The sequence below is a fragment of the Numida meleagris genome, chromosome Z (assembly GCF_002078875.1).
Source record: "Numida meleagris isolate 19003 breed g44 Domestic line chromosome Z, NumMel1.0, whole genome shotgun sequence".
NCBI classification, from domain to species: Eukaryota; Metazoa; Chordata; class Aves; order Galliformes; family Numididae; genus Numida; species Numida meleagris.
In genome coordinates, this window is record NC_034438.1 from 35,171,616 (window position 1) to 35,191,268 (window position 19,653).

General features: G+C 39.7%; 2 protein-coding genes across 9 annotated transcripts in view; both read right to left on the reverse strand.

The window, feature by feature from the left end:
• APBA1 (amyloid beta precursor protein binding family A member 1) overlaps positions 1-143 on the reverse strand; it is an 88,565-nt gene extending 88,422 nt beyond the window's left edge. For both annotated transcript variants that reach the window (XM_021380714.1, XM_021380711.1), the window contains exon 1: positions 1-143. The gene's annotated coding sequence lies outside the window, so the exon portion shown is untranslated.
• The window catches only part of PTAR1 (protein prenyltransferase alpha subunit repeat containing 1), a 36,317-nt gene continuing 26,841 nt past the window's right edge, over positions 10,178-19,653 (reverse strand). For 3 of the 7 annotated variants that reach the window (XM_021380606.1, XM_021380604.1, XM_021380601.1), the window contains 3 exons: positions 18,536-18,859; positions 18,101-18,222; positions 10,178-13,187 (listed from right to left, as the gene is read on the reverse strand). In XM_021380606.1, coding sequence (XP_021236281.1) covers positions 13,009-13,187; positions 18,101-18,222; positions 18,536-18,859 — 625 coding nt within the window. In that variant the 3' untranslated portion in view covers positions 10,178-13,008. Of the gene's footprint in view, positions 13,188-13,832; positions 15,479-18,079; positions 18,860-19,653 lie in introns of those variants that run through there. The other 4 variants (XM_021380608.1, XM_021380607.1, XM_021380603.1 and 1 more) reach the window with 3 other exon arrangements.

Genomic DNA, 19,653 nt, shown 5'->3' on the forward strand with positions numbered 1-19,653 from the left:
GTCTGCGCCGCCTCCTCACCACGCAGGGCGGCTCCGGCTGGGCTGGCAGCACAGCGCGGGGCGGACAGCCCGGCAGGCAGCCTCTCCTCCCGCCACCATCTTCCTCCGGCCGCCACCCCCGCCGCTAGCACCGCCCGGCACGGCCCCTCCCGCCGCTCCGCACCGCCCTTCGCGTCAGAGCGTCGGCCGCCGCCCTCCTGGTCCGGCGGCGATGCGGGGCGGGCGCCATGGCGGGCCCCGCCGGTGGGAGGTGAGGAGATGGCGGCCGCCGGGCCGGGCCGGGCCGCTCTCTGCTGAGCGAACGCCCCGGAGAGTGGGGTGAGCCCGGCCCGGAGCCCGACCCTGCCGCGGGGAGAGCAATGGCTGCCCGCAGCCGGGGCGCGGCAGGATCGCGCACCTGGAGCCAGGTCTCGGGGCAGCCCTTCCTGCCCAGCGGCGGTCAGGGCTCCGAGATAGGGATCGTTGCGGGCGGCCTCGCGTATCCGCCCGGCTGCGGAGGTGCCCGGCAGCCCGCGGTGTGCCGCCAGCCTGCAGGGAGGCCCGCTGCCGTGCCGTGAGGTCTCACCAGCGCGGCTCACTGCACGCGACTGCTTGCTCCCTGTTCACACGTACAAACGTGGCGTTAATCATAGGATATCGTGAGTTCGAAGAGAATAATTAAGGATCACCGAGTCCAACTCCTGGCTCCACGCAGAACTACCCGAAACTCAGGCCATGTATGTCTGAGAGTGTTGGCCAGACGCTCCTTGAAGTCCGGCAGCTCGGTTCTGTGACCACGGCTCAGAGGAGTCCGTTCCAGCGCCCCACCACCCTAAGGTGGAGAACCATTCCCTAACCCCCAACCTGACCATCCCCTCACGCTGCTCCAAGCTGCTCCCAGCTGCTCCCTTGTATCACATCACTGTCACCAGAGAGCAGAGCTCAGTGCTGCCCCTCCGCTCCCCTTGTAAGGAGCTGCAGGCCGCCGTGAAGCCTCCCCTCAGCTCCTCTGCTCTGGGCTGAGCACGCCACGGGACTTCAACCGCTCCTTACACATCATCCCCTTTAGACCCTTCACCATCTTTGTAGCCCTGCTTTGGACTACAGAGGAGGTTTTGTGTCCTTGTACTGTGGTGGGCAAAACTACACAGTACTCAAGATGAGGCTGCAACCATCACAGAGCAGAGCAGGACAGTCCCTTCCCTCAAATGGCTGGCAGTGCTGTGCTTGATGCACCCAGGATACAGTTGGCCTTCCTGGCTGCCTGTACACACTGCTGGCTTATATTCAACTTGCTGTCAACCAGGACCCCTGAATCTCTTTCAGCAAGGCTGCTCTCCAGTGTCTTATCTCTCAGTCTGTACGTATAGCTGGGGTTGCCCCTTCCCAGGTGCAGAACCTGGTACTTGCTCTTGTTAAAATTCATGCGGCTCATGGCTATGCAGCTCTCTATTTTGTCTAGATCTCTACAAGGTCGCTACAGCCTTGATGGAGTCAAGGACAAAGCCCAATACCACATCTGTAGTGCAGGCTGTAAACAGCAGTTGGAACTGCTTTCCCAAGTCACTGCTCCCATGCTTTGCAGTGATTCCACATACACACAGAATGCTGAAGTCCTTGAGATAATGCCTTACATGTATGGTATTTAAAGCAATATGCCTAGATTGTAATGACTAAAATAAATTCCCCTACAAGGACAGACTGAGAGAGCTGGGGCTGTTCAGCCTGGAGAAGAGAAGGCTCCAGGGAGACCTAAGAGTGACCTTTCAGTATCTAACAGGGGGCGGTAAGAAAGAAGGGGACAGACTCTTTAGCAGGGTCTGTGGTGATAGGACAAGGGGAAATGGTTTCAAACTGAAAGAGAGGAGATTTAGCTTGGATGTAAGGAAGAAGTTTTTTACAGTAGGAGTGCTGAGGCACTGAAACATGTTGCCCAGAGAGGTGGTGGATTCTCCATCCATGGAGACACTCAAGGCCAGGCTGGATGGGGTTCTAAGCACCCTGATCGAGCCATAGGTGTCCCTGTTCATTGCACAAGAGGTGGAACAGATGATCTTTAAAGGCCCCTTCCAACTCAAACTATTCTGTGACTCTATGAAATTACTTGAAGGAATGTGTTTTTTCATTCATGGCCAGACTGGTATCTGTTGAAAGATTTCCATTTTTTAATGGAAAAAAGTAAGAGATGTTTTAAGATACACAATAACTAATGCAAAATAATGGTGGTTTGTCCTAAGTTGGTACATTTTGACAGTATTGCAAATTTCTCCTTTCAGAAAATGTGATCTGTGAAGTGCTTAGGCATACCCCAGTGCAAATTGTCTTAAGTCAATGCAGATAGCAGAGTTCAGATTGTATAGAAGGAAAAATTTATTCTCCAAATGAGTAGCCAAGGATAGGAACAGGAGTCACCATCCCTGGAGGTGTTCAAGAACCGTGTTCACTGCAACACCTCATTTTTTTCTTCTTTGATAATAGTCTTTATTTATTGATTTCTTTCTTGTCCTGGAGACATCTCTCTGCCTGATGGCTTTTGACGTGAAAATAACAAAACCAGAAGGAGATTTCTGCTATGTGCTCCTTTTTTTATGGCCCGTGTATGGCCTGCTACAGCCCCAGGTTACAATTTAGCAGGTGTAGACTTGAGAGGCTTTCAAAGCTGTTCGTTTCTGAATTGGTGTATTACGTAAAGCACTTTGCTTGCGGTTGACTTCTGTCTTCCTGCCCTCTCTCACAGTAATCAAGCAGTAAGAATTGAATGTGGTCTAAGTTTGCCCTCCTGTAAGAGGTAGCTTTGGCCAATTGACCCCTGGAGCTCCCTTCCAACCTAAGTCACTCCGTTGAAGTCTTACAACTATTAAAGACTAATCATTGCAGCAGAAAAAAAAAAATCTATATTATAAATCTGTTTTTCTTCTTAAGTTTCATTTTTTCCTATTTGTCTCACTGTCGTCAATGACAGGTGTTCTCGGGCACAGGTTACTTGTGAACTTGGAAAGATGCTGCTGTTACGCAGCAGTATTAATGCGCTTGCATTAGCATTGACCTTCTACCTCCTACATGTTATCTATCTGATAGTCATTATTTATGTCAATATTCTTTTTTCTTTTTTTTCAGTTAAAATGTTGGAAGTTGTGATCTGCTTATTTTAGAGATGAAGCTTTGATTTATGCAGCACAGTTTTGCTCTTTTTGAAAATGTAGAAACACTTGTTCGGTTTTGTAAAACCACACTTATGTGGAATTAATCTGCTGGACAAATGTAAACTGCCCTTTTAGAGACATCCAGACCACATTTAAACATAGAGAACTCAATCTCAGAATGTTATAACTTAATGTCCCGCTTGTGATATCTGCATTTTTGTTTTATTTACTAAGTCACAGTGGTAATCTGTCACAAGAACGAAGCAGCCAGATTTTGAAATATTCAGACACTCTTGCAATGTAAGTAGAGCTATTTATGCTGAACTTTTTTTGTTGTAAGTGCTTTTATCCCCCCCTTGTATTTTAATTTAGAGACAAACACTTAACACCATCCCGTGTGTCAATCGCTTTTAAGACTCGTTAGGTACAAGCCACTGCTTGAGTGCCAGAAAAGCATCTATTTCATGGGGAAGAACCTGGCCCAGCTTTCACACAGACATCTCATTAACTGGGCCTGGATACTTCAAAGTACTTTCTCCCTTCAAAGGGAGAAAGTCATGTTGAATGCTTCACTTTTCAGAAACAAAATTGCACTCTTTAAAGTGCATTAATTGGATTCAGCATGTTTACACTCCATGTCTATATATATATCCATTAGCCTAGATAAAAACCTTGGTTGTGGCAGCTCAGGCATTTTTTGCTACATTGCTCTAGTAATCTAGGCAGCCTGGATGTATTTTCAGGATCTGGAAATTGCACTGCTCAGAGGTCTGTGGCTTGCTACTTTCAGCCTTGGGCCAGAGACAAAACAGCTCTCCCAGACTGAAAAGACCAGTGGAAACTTGACATAGTTTTAAGGTCAGATGGCTCAAGATCCACTAGAAACATAAATGAGTGCTTTTTACTATCTGAAAGCTTGGAGTTACAGCTTTCATATGTCAAAAAGCATTAATCTCTGAAGAGTATTTGTGGAGTATCTGCTGCTAGAACAGCAAGGAATGTTTCAGAGGTACTCTTGATGTTAAAGTAAATGGCTTTCAGAATTGGAAATTTCATTTCCAAAGTCTGATATTGGACCAATGAGTGTTATTTTTATTTTTACTTTTTCCTGGAAAGAGAAACCCTGAGAGTAACTCCTCCCCCTTTGCAATATCCAGGTCCAGTTAATGAGGAGACACATTTTATTAATAAAATCTTCTACACATCCAGTCTTCTTCCTTAGTTTGTTCTAAAATAGCTATCAGGAGTTCAGAGTAGCATCTATGGTATTCAAGGCTGGGATTCACCTGTGTCATCATTTATATTTGATTAAATTCCTTTATAACATACCAGTAAAATTTTGCCCAGCTGTGTCTGTGTCAAACCTGTCACTAATCTGCAGAACAGGAATAATTTGGTTCCATGGGCATTTTCCTTCATAAATTAATTTCTTATGCTAACGTCTTTAAGAAGTCCTTTACATTAGACAAGGGCACAAGGAGGATGCCTGACATTTTCTGTGTCACTTGTATTGGTATAATCTAAGGTGGTGCTGAAAGACATCAGAGGTTTTTTTTTTTTAAGTCCTTCTTCCCCCTTTTCTTTTATGTTATAACTCACCAAAAAGAGCCTGTTCATTAACTGGGATTTGGTATCACTTGAAGAGTCTCAGCGTTTCAAACGCTGGTCTTTGCCCCCAAAAAGTTCGACGGCAGTTTCTAAAAATCTTGTTTTCTGATCATGCCCATCATCCCATTGGAGTAGGCATTGCACATGCCACAAAAGAAAGATGGACTTCTATTGGATTGCAATTACTGTAGCCTGACCACCTGTAACCCGCTGAAACAGGTTGTCCCTTTTCTAATATTTCAACACTTTAAGGAAACAGTATAGCACTATTTATGCTTTGAAGCATTCATTTTGCCTGAGGGGCCATATGCATAAATATTTAATTTATTTAAATTAAAAAGAATGCAGTATTATGCAATGAAGAGGACTTTAAACGGACAGCTTGCAAGGTAAAAACTCTTCAGAGTATAATAGAGGAGAACATCTGTGCCTTCTGGAACATTACACAATAGACCTAAAAAATAATAAAATGAAAAAATATATTTTTTAAAATGACAAATAATAAAAGAACAAATCATCATGAATCAGTCATATGGTTAATATGATATACGGTAGTATTTGGGGAATTCAGCAACAACTCATTGAAGGATGCAATTTTTAACATTTGGAAAAGTATTAAAGGAATATGATCTACTTGAAGGTCATCCTCAACATACTATTTATTTTTTATACACAGTGTAGAGAATTTTGCTTCACTCTTCCCATTAACTAGTAAATCAGTTACTACTTTTTACAGTTCGGGCTTTTTTTTTGTTTTTCTGTAACATGAACAAAGATAATCAAGTTGATGGTGGTGCTTTATATAGAAATGTTGAATAAATAAAAAAGTGCATATTCTTCTAAAAATCTGTTAACAAAGACATTGAGAAAATGCCCCTTGTCTTATAGGCTTTGGTGTCACATAGGAAGGCATAAAGAAGGCTCAATTTCTGCCATTTGATTCTAGTGACAACCAGGCTTTTAATACTTCTCTGATCCTGTGGAAGACCTGAAAAGGCAAGTTTTCTTATTGACACTGCCACACTGACACACTGCCACATATAAACACAATGCATAATTTAGCTTTCATTGTTCACCAGAGGGACCAAATGAGCCTGAAATCTTTCGACAAAGAGGTCTTTTGTCTCCCTCCCAGCTTAACTACAGTGGTCATGCAGGTTTCTCATGCTGCAAATGGATAAAAGTATCATGGAACGGTTTGGGTTGGAAGGGACCTTTAAGATCATCTAGTTCCAACGACCCGCTATAGGCAGGGACAACTCCCACTAGACCAGGTTGCTGAAAGCCCCATCCAGCCTGGCCTTGAATGCTTCCAGGGAGGGGGCATTCACAACCTCTCTGGGCAACCAGAGAGTTCCAGTGTCTCACCAGCCTCACAATAAAGAATGTCTTCTTAATATCTAGTCTAAGTCTACCCTCTTCCAGTTTAAGGCCACTTCCCCTTGTCCTGTCACTACATGCCCTTATAAAAAGGCCCTCCCCAGCTTTCCTGTAGGCCCCCTCCAAGTACTGGATGGCCGCTATAAGGTCCTCCCAGAGCCTTCTCTTCTCCAGGCTGAAGAGCCGCAGATCTATCAGCCTGTCCTTGTAGGGAGCTGCTCCAGCCCTCTGATCATCATGGCCTTCCTCTGGACCCATTCCAAAAGCTCCATGTCCTTCTTGTATTGAGGGCCCCAGAGCTGGACACAATACTCCAGGTGGGGTCTCATGAGAGCAGAGGGGCAGAATCACCTCCCTCAACCTGCTGGTCACACTTCTCTTGGTGCAACCCATGATACGGTTGGCCTTCTGGGCCGCAAGCGCACACTGCCAACTCATGTTGAGTCATCAATCGACACTTCCAAATCCTTCTCCTCAGGGCTGCTCTCAAGCCATTCTCTGCGCAACCTGTATCTGTGCTTGGGACTGCTCTGACCCAGGTGCAGGACCTTTCACTTGGCCTTGTTGAACTTCATGAAATTGGCATGGGCCTACTTCTCAATCCTGTCCAGGTCCCTCTGGATGGCATCCCTTCCCTTTAGCATGTCAGCTGTACCACTCAGCTTGGTGTCGTCTGCAAACTTGCTGAGGGTGCACTCGATCCCACTGTACGTGTTGCCTAGAAAGATGTTAAACAGCACCAGTCCCAGCACCAATCCCTGAGAAACACCACTTGTCACCAGTCTCCACTTGGACACTGAGCCACTGACCACAACTCTCTGAGAGCAACCATCCAGCCAGTTCCTTATCCAGCAAGTAGTTTGTCTATCCAACTTATATTTATCCAATTAAGTGATCAGCATGTTATAACTCCACAACATTCTGGTTATAATAAGATATTTAAATAGTATTAATCTCAGTTATTTGGTTAACAGCCTGGAATGAAAATTCTTTATAGAACTATTAATTGCCCTGAAACACAAGGAGTAGAAATAAATCTACTAAAGTGTCGTTAACAATTTACAGGCGGGTTCAGCCCAGTTCCATGACTAATGGGGCAGGGGACCCATGGACCCATGCCCTGGGAAAGGGAAAAGGGAAAAGGGGTAGGGAGATGGGCCTAAGAACAACACAGTGGCAACAATCTGAGGAGAAACGAACTAATGTACTAAATAAGATACCGGAATGCAAAAAAACACAACATAATGCAGTGTAATACAATTTAAGCTAATAAATCCAATAAAATGAGAGAGAGTGTCCAAAATTAAGGTAGGCCTTACTCTAATACCGATGGTGAGACGGCTGGGGAGTGAGATGCTGCTGGGATGAGAGACAGGCAGAGAAGGGAGCATGTCTCATGACCTGCAAACAGTTTTATCTTTCCTTCTGAATGGAAAACAGTAACAGAACAGCGAGCAGTCCTCTGGGAGATGTAGTTCTTCTTCTCTTCTGCGAACCTGGAACTATCCATGATCCACAGAACTGGAGCATTAACTCTTTAATTCCCAGTGCACTACATGATGCTATGATGTGGAATACTGATAACCAAAAATCATAAAACCATGACAAGTGTTAACTGAAGTCTGTTAAGTATATTTTAACATGGAAGTCAGTTTTGATATTAAGAACAATTTCTGATAAATGAAAGCTCAAAACTAAACATAAAGTAAATGCCATGTGAAGATCACAATTGCAGATCTAAAAACTCAGAATGTCTTAATGCATATATATTTTAAATAATTTGAAATTTTACAAAAATAATGAATATACCTCACGCACCTTTTCATCCAGTTCAGATTAGGGATCATATGAGCATACATCAGGTAGATGGATAGTAGGAAAATTTTTTTCTCTGGAAGAGTGGAGAGACATTGGCACAGGCTGCCCAGGTGACAGAGTCATTATCCCTGGAGGTGCTGAAGAGATGTGGAGATGTGGTACTGAGAGACACAGTGGGCATGGAGGGGATGGTTGGACTGGATCTTTTATTAAGTGAGGAACTATCCTGGGCCTCATATAAAATATGTAATATAGTTAATGTACATAATTAAAAAACTTTTTTTTTTTAACTATTTATTAAAACAGAAAAAGAGGGCAACAAAAGCATAAAACTGGTGGGACATCTGACCTTGTTTTCATGCAACTCATGCATCAGTCTGGTTTGATGGAGGTGGCTGCTATTCTTAGCGAGTTCTTAAGGTGCTCATCAGAGATTTTTTATCTTATTTTACCCCTCCTGTACTTCATCCCTGAAAACAGTTGCTCTGATGTCAAAAAGCAATGACAGGAATAAGGTGTGATTGCGAAGCAAGGGATAATTTTCTCTACTAAGATACGGCTTACAGAAGTCTGGTAAAGAGACACGATCAGATTTTTCCTTGAGTTAAATATCTGACTGCAACTCTATACATTCCATTTGAAAATCTGCAGGTAATTTATTTATGTCAACTGAATGTGGAGTTGCAGATACACCAAAAAAAAAAAAAATTATATTTTCAGGAATCTTGAAACCTTTCAAAAATTCCTTTATCACACCAGAAAGCAGTGCTGCATATTTTTCACTGTTCACAGGACTGTGTTTAGCCAATTTATCACAATGCCTACAATTAATTGCCACCACTTCAGCTTGCTATAATTTAAGTTTCATTTCAAATGCTGCAACGGTTTGAAACATAGCAATGATCTGTTGATTTGCACCTTGAAGACACATACTCAACTCATTTAAATGAGCAGTCAAATCCACCAAAAACCATAACACAAGTTGCTTATACTTTTTGTGAGCTCTTTGAGATGTTGAAAATTACAGATCATCAGTACCGCACAAGTATTCTGTACATTTCTTCTACAGTGAATGCGTTAACTCATTATTTTACAAAATAACACAAGGCCAAGTCTTAAATGTCTGTTTAATAACAAAGAATGTATGTCTTCACAGGCACACATGTCTAGGTAGGTTGAAATATTACTACTGGTAATCACTGCCTTTTACTTGCCAAGTAGCACAAGCACATGTAATACATGTGGATATCAATTTGACATTGTATGTGGTGGGCATGAGAGGCACTGCACTGTACCCTCCCCTTCACAGCATTCAGTTGTCACCTACACAGTCTGCACTCAAGCTATCTGCAATCAACTCATGAAAAATATTGCTAAAAAAAATCACTTGATACTGTTAAAAGTTTACAATCTTGTGGGGCCACATAATTAGCTGTTCAGGGCTGCAGGTGGCCTATGGGTCATAGTTTGGACACACTTGGTCACCGATAAAGATGTTAGAGAACACTAGTACCAAGATGGACCTCTGGGGGATACCACTCATCACTGACCTCCACCTGGACATAGAGCCATTGACCACAATCCTCCAGCCACCACTATCCAAACAATTTCTTACTCACTGACCAGTCTACTCTTCAAATCCGTCTCTCTCCCACTTAGTGATAAGGATGTGGTGCGGGACTATGTCTAAGGCCTTCCAGAAGTCCATCTCAATTACATCAGAGCTCTTCCTTTGTCCACTGATGTTGTCACTTCATCACAGAAGGCCACACCAGATTGCTCAGGCACAATCTGCTCTTGGTGAAGCCATGCTGCCTGTTTTGGATCACCTCCTCATTTTGCATGTGCCTTAACATATCTGCTGACACCACCTAAATTCATATAAGATGGCACAGTTCTTGTTAAAAGAAGCTTATCAACAAAAAGAGATTAAGAACATTAAGAAAGGGCATCTGTTAACAATGAAATTTGACTCTAGGGTAAATACGCTGCCACAGAACACAGTTTTAAGGAGATGAAAAGTTTATTTAAAAACTACCAACATTTAACAAAAACAATTTTACACTCTTTTCCATTTTCTACAGAAATACAATAACTTACAGCTGTGCTTAGTATACTTATCACTAATACATATAAAAACAAGTCTGCTGATAAATAAGTGGAAAAAAAAAATACCAGCCACCACCACTAAAATTGTACCTGTAAATTTTGGAAGACATCTGCATAGAATGGTTAGGACTCCAAGGGTATTCTTATTTTTTTTTAATATATTTTGTACTACTATAATATGTAAAAATATAATCAACATGCAATACAAAATATTTGAGATAAACAAGGTAAAACTCAGTGTGCACAAACGGAAATCACTGTTAGGATGCCCTCCTATGTTTTTAACTAGACGTTAGAGAACTGAACATTTTATATGGCAAAGTTTGAACTTCCCTTTACAACCAAGCTAAGTTTACAACTGTGAAAATTGTTTTCCGGCTAGATTCCACTACAGAAGGATTAAAGAGTGGAGGAAACAATAACAACAAATAATTCTAAACATCTCAAATCAACATTAAGTAGATGGATTTTAAAAAGTAAATTAGTTATAAACGTTTGTGAGATGACAGAGTGACAAACGTGCAGTTTACTGTTACACCATAAATGTATACAGCACACTTTGAGAACAGTCAAACTTAAGCCATTCAATATTTATTAGGACTTTCTTCCTTCAATGTTACACCAGTTATCACATGGCACCTTAAAGCTTACCATTCCTCCCTAAGCATCTTGCATGAAACTCAGTCACTGACCTACACACAAATCTTCGTATGTAATACCTCCCAAACTCTTTGTTCTTCCAAACAAAACAAAAAACAAAAAGCTTTCTTAGCTCTTGAAACCTGTATACTGCCCACGTTTGTCTCCAGCTGCTCTTTTAAACCTGTAATAGTCCAGAACCTTAACAGCTTCGCTTCAACCACTGTGCTAATGAATACACATTACCATATCAGCTTTTTTTCATGAAGTTGTAAATATGACGATATGCCTGAGACACAGAAGTCACTTACAATCCATCACTGTAAATACTTCAGAGCTACCATATAGTTACTGATATCCTTCCTTCAGTAAGGTCTAACCTTTTGTCAGGAAAGTCAGTAGGAATTTTATCGCTCATTTCAACAGAACTTAAAACAATCACTTCTCTCTGGTAACTGATGACAGGATGCATGGGAACAGCACAAAGCTGTGCAAGGTGAGGTTCAGACTGGACATTAAGAAATATTTCTTTATTGTGAGGGTGGTCAAACACTGGAACAGGCTTCCTAGTGAAGTGGTTGATGCCCCTGGTCTGTCAGTGTTCAAGAGGCATTCAGACCGCGCCCTCAACAACATGCTCTAACTTCTGGTTACTCCTAACATGGTCAGGCAGTTGGGCTACATGATCTCTGAAGATCCTTTCCAATTGAACTATTTCATTTTGTTCTAAAATCAAGCACTCAAACCAGTAACAAACTAAAATCCAGATCCTGCAAACTGTTTTTGCTAAAGGAGTCTAAAGTTTATTACTTGCTCATACTAAGCCTATCTAATTAATCCCCCAAGTTAAGTAAATCAAAACCCAAAGGCATCGAAAATGATGAATATCTTCAAAAAAATTAATGTAATTTATTTTTATGAAAAGAATAACAAGAAAATACTAAAAATAGCATACAAAAAGAACTATTTGACGTTTAGATTCAAATATTGATTGCTGGCCTGTGTCCTACATGTCTTCCTAGTCTTCTCTGAGGCTGACGTACTTTATCAAAATTGTGCCAATCTCTGTTCCTTCCTGGGAGACTCATGAAAGTTACCTAACAAGTAGGACACCAGCTGAACATTCCCCAATTCTCCCAACTTGCAGGACATGACCAGCTCTTTCACTGTCTCAAAAATTACCTACAAGCAGTTGGAAAAAACACCACCACAAATCATTTGGTCCTTATATGTACACATTTGCCCAACAATTGTGAAAGGAAGGAAAACTGCCACAGTAGGGAAGCTGCTTTCAGTAAACTCTGACACTCGCAATGATCTTTCCAGATTCAGAGACTTAAGACAGGTCCTCCACAGAACAGTTCTGTTCACAAGATCACCAGTGTAACATAAAAATAGCTGTATGTGGAACATTTTGCATTCCTGCCCAGACATTACATGAACACAGTTCCTCCACCTACCCACCTGTACATATGCATGCTCACTGTGGGAAAATAAATATAGATAATTCATCTTTACCAGTGACAAAAAAAAAGGAACTATGAGAAAACAGGACCAGTGAAAAATGAATGTAATGCTTTAAAGTCACTATCCTGTAGAACACTGGTCATTATCACATTATTCTCCAGTTTTACTGTTCTCTTATCCTTTCTGCTACAAAACTTAGTATTTATCTAATTTACCAACATTGGAAATCTCCATCAATTTTACAGTGGTCACAACCGTGTATCCGAGAATATTTCATAGAAAAAAATATTGCAAAATACTGTTTAAAAACTGCTTTTTTTTCCTAATATGAAAGCTATGAGAATTAAATATTTTTTCACATATCTTGATAAAATAAACATTTTGCCCTACATACAATAGTATTTTGATGTACATAAGAGTGCTACAAAACTAGTGTTTAATAGCGTACTTAAATACTATAGTGCTATCACTATCAGGAATCTTAATGCTACTTAAAACCACTTAAGACACCTGTTATTTTTTGTTACATGAAGTTAAGAAGACATTCCCAATCACATTTTACAAGATGACTACCCAGTTTTAAACACAGACATTTCAAAAAAAGAACAAGAGGAAATGAGCATGTTAGACATAAACATATTTTGCCTCATAAAACCAAGTTTTGGTACCGTGTATAATTTATGTGACCCTTCTATATGTAATAGCATAATTTATACTCTGTTGTTTTTTGCTTTTAATTAAAAAATATATTCATTCTACACAGCCATCCAGGGAATCTTATTGAATAAGTGATGTACCAATTTCAAAAGCAACATATAGGGATACCTCATCGGAGAAAATCTCTTTGTTTCACAGTCATTATGTTCTAATCACAAAATGTCCTGCGAACAGATATAGGCACCCTCCTGTTTGCTGTGGGCTCAACCTCACCTCCACCTATAGTAGGATTAGCAGCAGGTTTGAGATGGTGCAGATAAAGACGCCTAATAAGCTTCAGGTAGGAGTTACGCTCTTCACAGCAGTTACACCATGCAAAAGCATATGCTGTCAATAAGTAAAAGCTTTGTTAATTCTAGTATGGACTCCTAACAAAAGTTAATAAATAAATAAATAAAAATCAGAGCCACGTTGTGTGCCAGCACAGATAGGAGTAAAAAGCATCCCCGTTATTTCAACTATGTCCTTGTGAGATACTGAGTAGCTTACTGAATTGTACTAGGAGGCATAGAGACAAAACCCAGCAACTGCCAGGAGCTGTCTGCAAGACAGCAACAGTAATTTAAGATACAGAATAAAAATATAATGCAGATAAGATGCTAAGGGACAGTATCAGTGTGTGGGTAGATATAAAACATTATGCTAGAGCTAGAAAAAAAATGTTAAAAGTCAGTTATTACATGTTTAGCAATTACATTTTATTTTTAAATCAATAATTATAAACTGTAAAATTGTACCCTAATTCACTATGATTCACTATGCCCTGAGAAGTAACGTTACACACTAAATAAAAGCCACTAAAAGGGTTAGGTTTATACTTCAAAAACATAAACAGTCTACAGGGAATTTCTTGGAAGCACACATTTCCCCCATTTTGTAGCAACATATTGCTTTTTCAGAGGAAAGGATTAACAAAAGTATATAGTAATTCTAGTTTTCCCAACTTTAACTACAGCTTGAAGCTTTTTTTTGCTTTGTTTTTGGGTTTGTTTTTTTTTTTTTTGCTTTTTTTGTTTTCTTTAAACGACCCTCTGTCCTGCTTTAAACTCTTTTAGGAAACTAGATGGCTTTGGAGGTAAAGCCCTTGCTTTTTACCTCTGAAAGAGGATCTAGGCCTAGCACAAGGCTTCAAAAAAAGCTGAGCGTGACGAACTCCCCGTATGGACAATAACAGGAGAACTTTTCAGGAGGTAGTCAGAGTTACCTAAACACGAAATGAGGCCACCTCACTACTCCTTTGCTACATTCTTCTTTTGCTGGCTGGAAGAACAGACAATAAGTCTGGAAGGAAACACACTCTGAACACATGGGAAAAAAGAAGAAAAATCACCTTAGCCAGGGACACTGACCTTCCTTTGAAGCTAACTTGAATGTTAAGTGCATTTAAAAATAGATGATTTATCCTCTTTTATACAACTTAAAAAAAAAAAAAAAAGTTCTGTGAAGAACTCTTATCCCCAGGTGAACAAGACAAACATAAAAAAATCACATCTACATTCCACTTCACTGCTTGTGTTTCAAAACTGCCCAATGGTTGTTTTCTTTTTCATCCCCACACTACAGTGCAAAGATTCGTTTCCCACTAAATTAAAAAAAAAAAAACCTAAAGAGTATTATTCCCTCACAGAAGGCAAAACAGAACAAAAATTAACCCACAAAACCTTGTACAAAAATTCAGTCATCACGTCTCTGAAGACTCACTGCTTGAATTATTCTGTGGTAGTCACATTTTGTTCACTGTAGGATTTGTTATTCTGAAAAAGTATGCTTGCTGAGTCTGCCAAGGCAGACAAGTGCTCTAATACCTTCATTTCTGCTCATCTGTATTATACAATACTGTTTAAAAATTAATTATCTACTTACTTTTTAAAAAATTCACTCCTGCCCACAGATTCTAGCTATGTATTCTAATAAAGTAGAACTAGCACAAAACTGGAAATGCTGAAATTTTGATTTTAAAACAGATTCTAAGCTTCCTTTCTATGTTAGCTTATTTGTCTTAAAACAAGTTAATTAAACAGTATAAATTAACGGTTTACTTTTCTCCATATTTAAATGTCACAAGAATTTGATTGTATAAAGAATGTGTTATAAGTCAACAAAACACTAATAATCAGGTAGGAGGAGATTAACAAATACTAATTTGAGCAGCTATAGCGATGTGTTCTAACATTAACTTTATACAGCATTATTGAAATCATATCTAATGCTGCAAGTGTTGTTCCAGTGACTGTAACACACAAGATAACAAATGCCAGTGAAATAATAGCTTATGTAGTACCAGCAGAGAATTCAACCCATTATTACATCCCTTCTAATTTCTGTAGTTTCAAATTACATTTGCTCCACAAAACCTTTTTTCTTTTTCTAGCAGAAATAAATTTCTGCTAGAGTTAATCCAGTGAACAAAAATAATCTGCATCAATGCGAAGCACATATTACAGTGGAAAAAAAATCAGTAAAGATGTTGAACTTTGTAAGAAGATGCTTAAAGTCTGTACACAATTGATTTTCTAACTGAAGGAACTTACAGACGGTTAAAGCCTTATATTCTGCAGCTTCTGTTGGACATTTTCTCCATGAGAACATTCACTGACTACATGAAAATACTCTAACCTCTGAAACACAAAGTGAATAAAATACATTACTTAAGAGATCTGTACCCATCAACATCTATATACGTTAACTATCAATGTCCTGAACCACTCTTCCTTCTTTTCAGTCATGTCCAAGAAAGACTCTGAACTAATACTGAATTGGTATGTTCCAAAGATGTTCTAAAACTTCCTACAATTCTGAGCTGAATACAATTTGCTAAAGTACATTTTCAGTCATCTCACACAAGAGGCTTCAGGACACTGTCAGCATGAAATAATTTAGTAATATATTTTCTTCTTCTATATAACTTACATTAAAAATGAAAAATAAAGCCTTTTTTGTCAGCTTACTGTTCGCTTGCCTTTCAAAGTGAAAATATGACTTGTTTCAATCAAATTCATTTTCATTGTTTAGTTCTTTGTGCAGGAAAATCTGGTCTGAAAACACCTCTAAAAGCAGCAGTTCACTGGATTAAAAAAAACTGGGAGCATTTACATCAGGTACAGGTTTTATAACTCTGGACTCATACTACAGCCACTGGTGTTTTTTGTGCAAGTAACAAAAATGTCGGCAACATCTATAGTCAGCATTCTCAGAACATTTTCCAAGTCTGAATGTACAATTCAACTCTGTTTGTTCATGTAGGACCAAACCTTGTTGCTGCTGACAGGAACAGGAACTGCACACATGCATTTGAGGGCACCTGTTTGATCTCAAATGTTTATGTGCAGTCTGGAAGAACTATATAATGGGTTTGAAGTTGGATTCTAGCGTAAGTCTTACAAGCTCCTTTAAAAATACCAACTAGTCCAGTGCAAGAAGGGAGCATTTCTTCCACAGTTCAAGAAGTATTTCGTATCCTGCACCCACATCCCAGTCTTCTGCTGCCTGCTTCTATTTTTCTTACCAAGAAGTAATTTTTGCAAAGGTAAACAAAGAAAACACAATTAAGTTACTGTCTAACTACTCAATGACCATGAACATGGCCCTTAAAAGACTGCCACCTGATCTCACTCACGTTTTCCAAGTTCATACCAGTCATTAATGGGGTGTCTGTTAATCAAGCTGATCCAGGCTACTGAACATGCCTTAAAACATCTTTAATGCATAAAACACATTGTGTCCTCTGGGATGGGTGTGAATTTTTGCTATATTTAAGTTCTTGAGTTTAGACTCCAGTTTGCACCTGAACCTACTCATTTTTCAGTGATCACACAGAAAACACCTCATGGCATAATAACCCTCTTCAGCCATTCCCACACCTGTTTCCAACATCAGTTACATTCTTCTGCAATCAAAACAAGCAACCAACATGCAACCCAAGAAGCCATGTGATATATACCTAGCTACAGGGGCAGGTGTAGTTGCTCATGGTGACAAAGCTTTGCCAGGAAGATCCTTCAGACTAAATCAGTCTTACCTAGGTATTATAAACACAAGAGCATATATTTAGAAATGTCTGCTTGCTACTCTGTGGCTGAAATGAATTACGAACTTCTCTAAGACTAGAGATGGTCAATTTTCATTTTGAAATGCAAGAGTAATCATTATGCACCAAATTATTTAGCACTGTTGGAATTCCACACGTTTCAAGTGCCTTTCTTCTTTTCAAGTGATAAGTTTTTGAGCAGACTACGTGTCTTTTAATTCCACTTTCATGTTCTCTCTCTCTGCCCAACAGAAACAGCAACTTGAAACTGATCATAATAAGGAGGCACTTTGGGCAGGAGAAATAAATAGCAATTTTGGCGAAGACTCTAGCTTGAAAATCTAATCCCCTTAGTTAATATTCTCTGTTTGGAACAGAGGTAATGTTGCCCTTGTACAAACCTCTACAGTTGTACAACATTTCCTCCCTTAAAAGTCCCTTACAAAGACAACTCCTAAGGAAATGACAAAATAAACCATTCACGTTTAATTTCACTGGAATAGAAATGTGTATCAAATCCCCTTAAAATCTGTAGTTACATAAAGAGAGGTCCTATGGTTAGAGAAGTGCAATGAAGAAAGGAGTCACAGAAGCCCTGCAGAAGAACAAAAGCAAAGAGATAGTCCCGTCCTGCTGGGGTTTTTTTTTTGGTTTTTTTTTGTTTTGAACTGTATAGTCTCAACAACCAGTCAGCAGAATTACTTTTTTAACTCACCATCTATTAGGTCTGTATGGTCTTGGTTAAGCATATGTTACCAATGTGTGATACAGCAGGCTGAGATTCTGTAGTGTACATAATACATTCAGAAATGTGTATCAAGTGTCATTAATTCTGAATTGTTGAGGTAAAATAAATAAATAAATACAAATTAAGAAATTAAGGTAAAGAAGTCTGCTCTATGAAAAAATATTTCCAAATACAGCTCTGACTGCGTTTGTTTGTGACAGAAAATACTTCATTTTCCTGCATCTCCTTTTCAGAATTTCAGTTTCAGAGACTTTCTTATCAAACTCACTTAATAACTAATAAGGAAGCAAAAACCTAGTTACAATAATAAAAGGCATGACTCCAATGCTGTTACTTCTTTAAGGAAGAAACTCTGCAGCCTGGTGTTCTACCAAAGGTAGCTAACACAAAAGTAATAGTAGTCACTGAATATAGTCTGAATCCATTAAGGTATAAGCAAGATCTAGTACAGTAAACAGCAACTACCTGGAACAAGGTTAAGCTGGTACTGACAGATCCTCTTCTTCTTTTTCCAGACACTCTGTTCAAAAGCAGACAACTTTCTTTTTCCCCTCTTTTTCTGAAAAGCCACACCATTCAGAGTCCACCTTAATACAGAAGTTAAAAAATAAGACAATGGCATGGCAGAAAGCTGGCACAGGTAGAAAACCAGTGACTTGTAAAAAAGATGAAAGAACAACAAATGGCATTTACTTAATAAAACGATATGCCAGTTCTTTAATAAATAAAGTGACAGACTTCTACTCTTAAGTTTTAGGACTGACCAGTAAAAGAGTGAGAAACGTGGCTAGCTAACACTTGCAACCAAGACATGCACCTGTGTCTGAAAAAAGAATATTGCACTAAAAGAACTCTCAAGGCTTTAAATTCTTCCTTCACTGACCTAAAAAAGTAACTAACCATTTCCTGTAAGCAGTAGCAAACCTGGCTTGGTCCACATCTCTACAAGTTGATAAAACTTTATCTATGAACCTGTATTCCATTTCTGGGCCAAAAGAGTCCTGCATAGGAGCACGCTTCAGGCGTTTTGTTTCTTGAGTATAACCTTGTTTGCTGCTGGATTCATTCAAACCATCAACATCCATAGCTTGTGCCACGTGGCTTGTCGCAGGATTGGGGTGTGAATTATGCGAAATTTCATCACTGCTGTCCACTGATGAGACCACCGCACTCAGAAGAGGAAGTTTGTTGATTAAGAGGTGCTGAAGGTAGAACACGCGTCTCCTTCAGAGGAAAAGGAAGAAAAAAAAAACATATGCTGATAATAATCTGCTATTGCGGCTGAAGAGCATAATTTGCCACCACACCGTATTACTCAACGCACAGCAAAACAGTTTACTGAATGCAGACAGAGCGAATATGATAACCTCAAGTAGAACTGGAAATTAATCATTCTACTGCTTGTACCAATGTGTTGATCTCAATAATAAAATCTGCATTACCATCCAGCAAATTATTCCATATACAATGTTAAATGAAATGTAAACTTCACCTCTTTCACTTGCAAACAAGTATCACTCCAGAAAATCTCCTGTCACAGTTCACACTCTACAAAACAAGCTCCTCTGTTCAGCTTAGACAAGACTTGTTGAAGAAACCAGCAGAAATGTAATTACGGAAAGCAACTTTTGCATGTATATGCTTGCAGGCTTATAAAAGCTGCACCCCCGCAATCCCCACAAATATCTTCTGCAATTACAAAAACAGCAGGAATACAATTCTGTAACCAACTAGTCTTGGATTTTAAGAAAAAGGACAGATTTTGGTATTGGAAAAGATGCTGCACCTCACACAGCACACATTTCTTTAGTTCTGACTACTGTAACAGCACACATCCATCCTGTTCAGCTTTGTCACTGTGCTTTCTAAGTAAGCCAAGCCTGCTAGCCAACACAGAATGGATCAAAGCCAAAATTATATATATATATATTCATATGTTTCAGTAGCAAAAGAAAAAGAAGTCTCAGTGTCACTTTGGCAAACTCACTGTCAGGTATATATACATAGCTGGCAAAGCA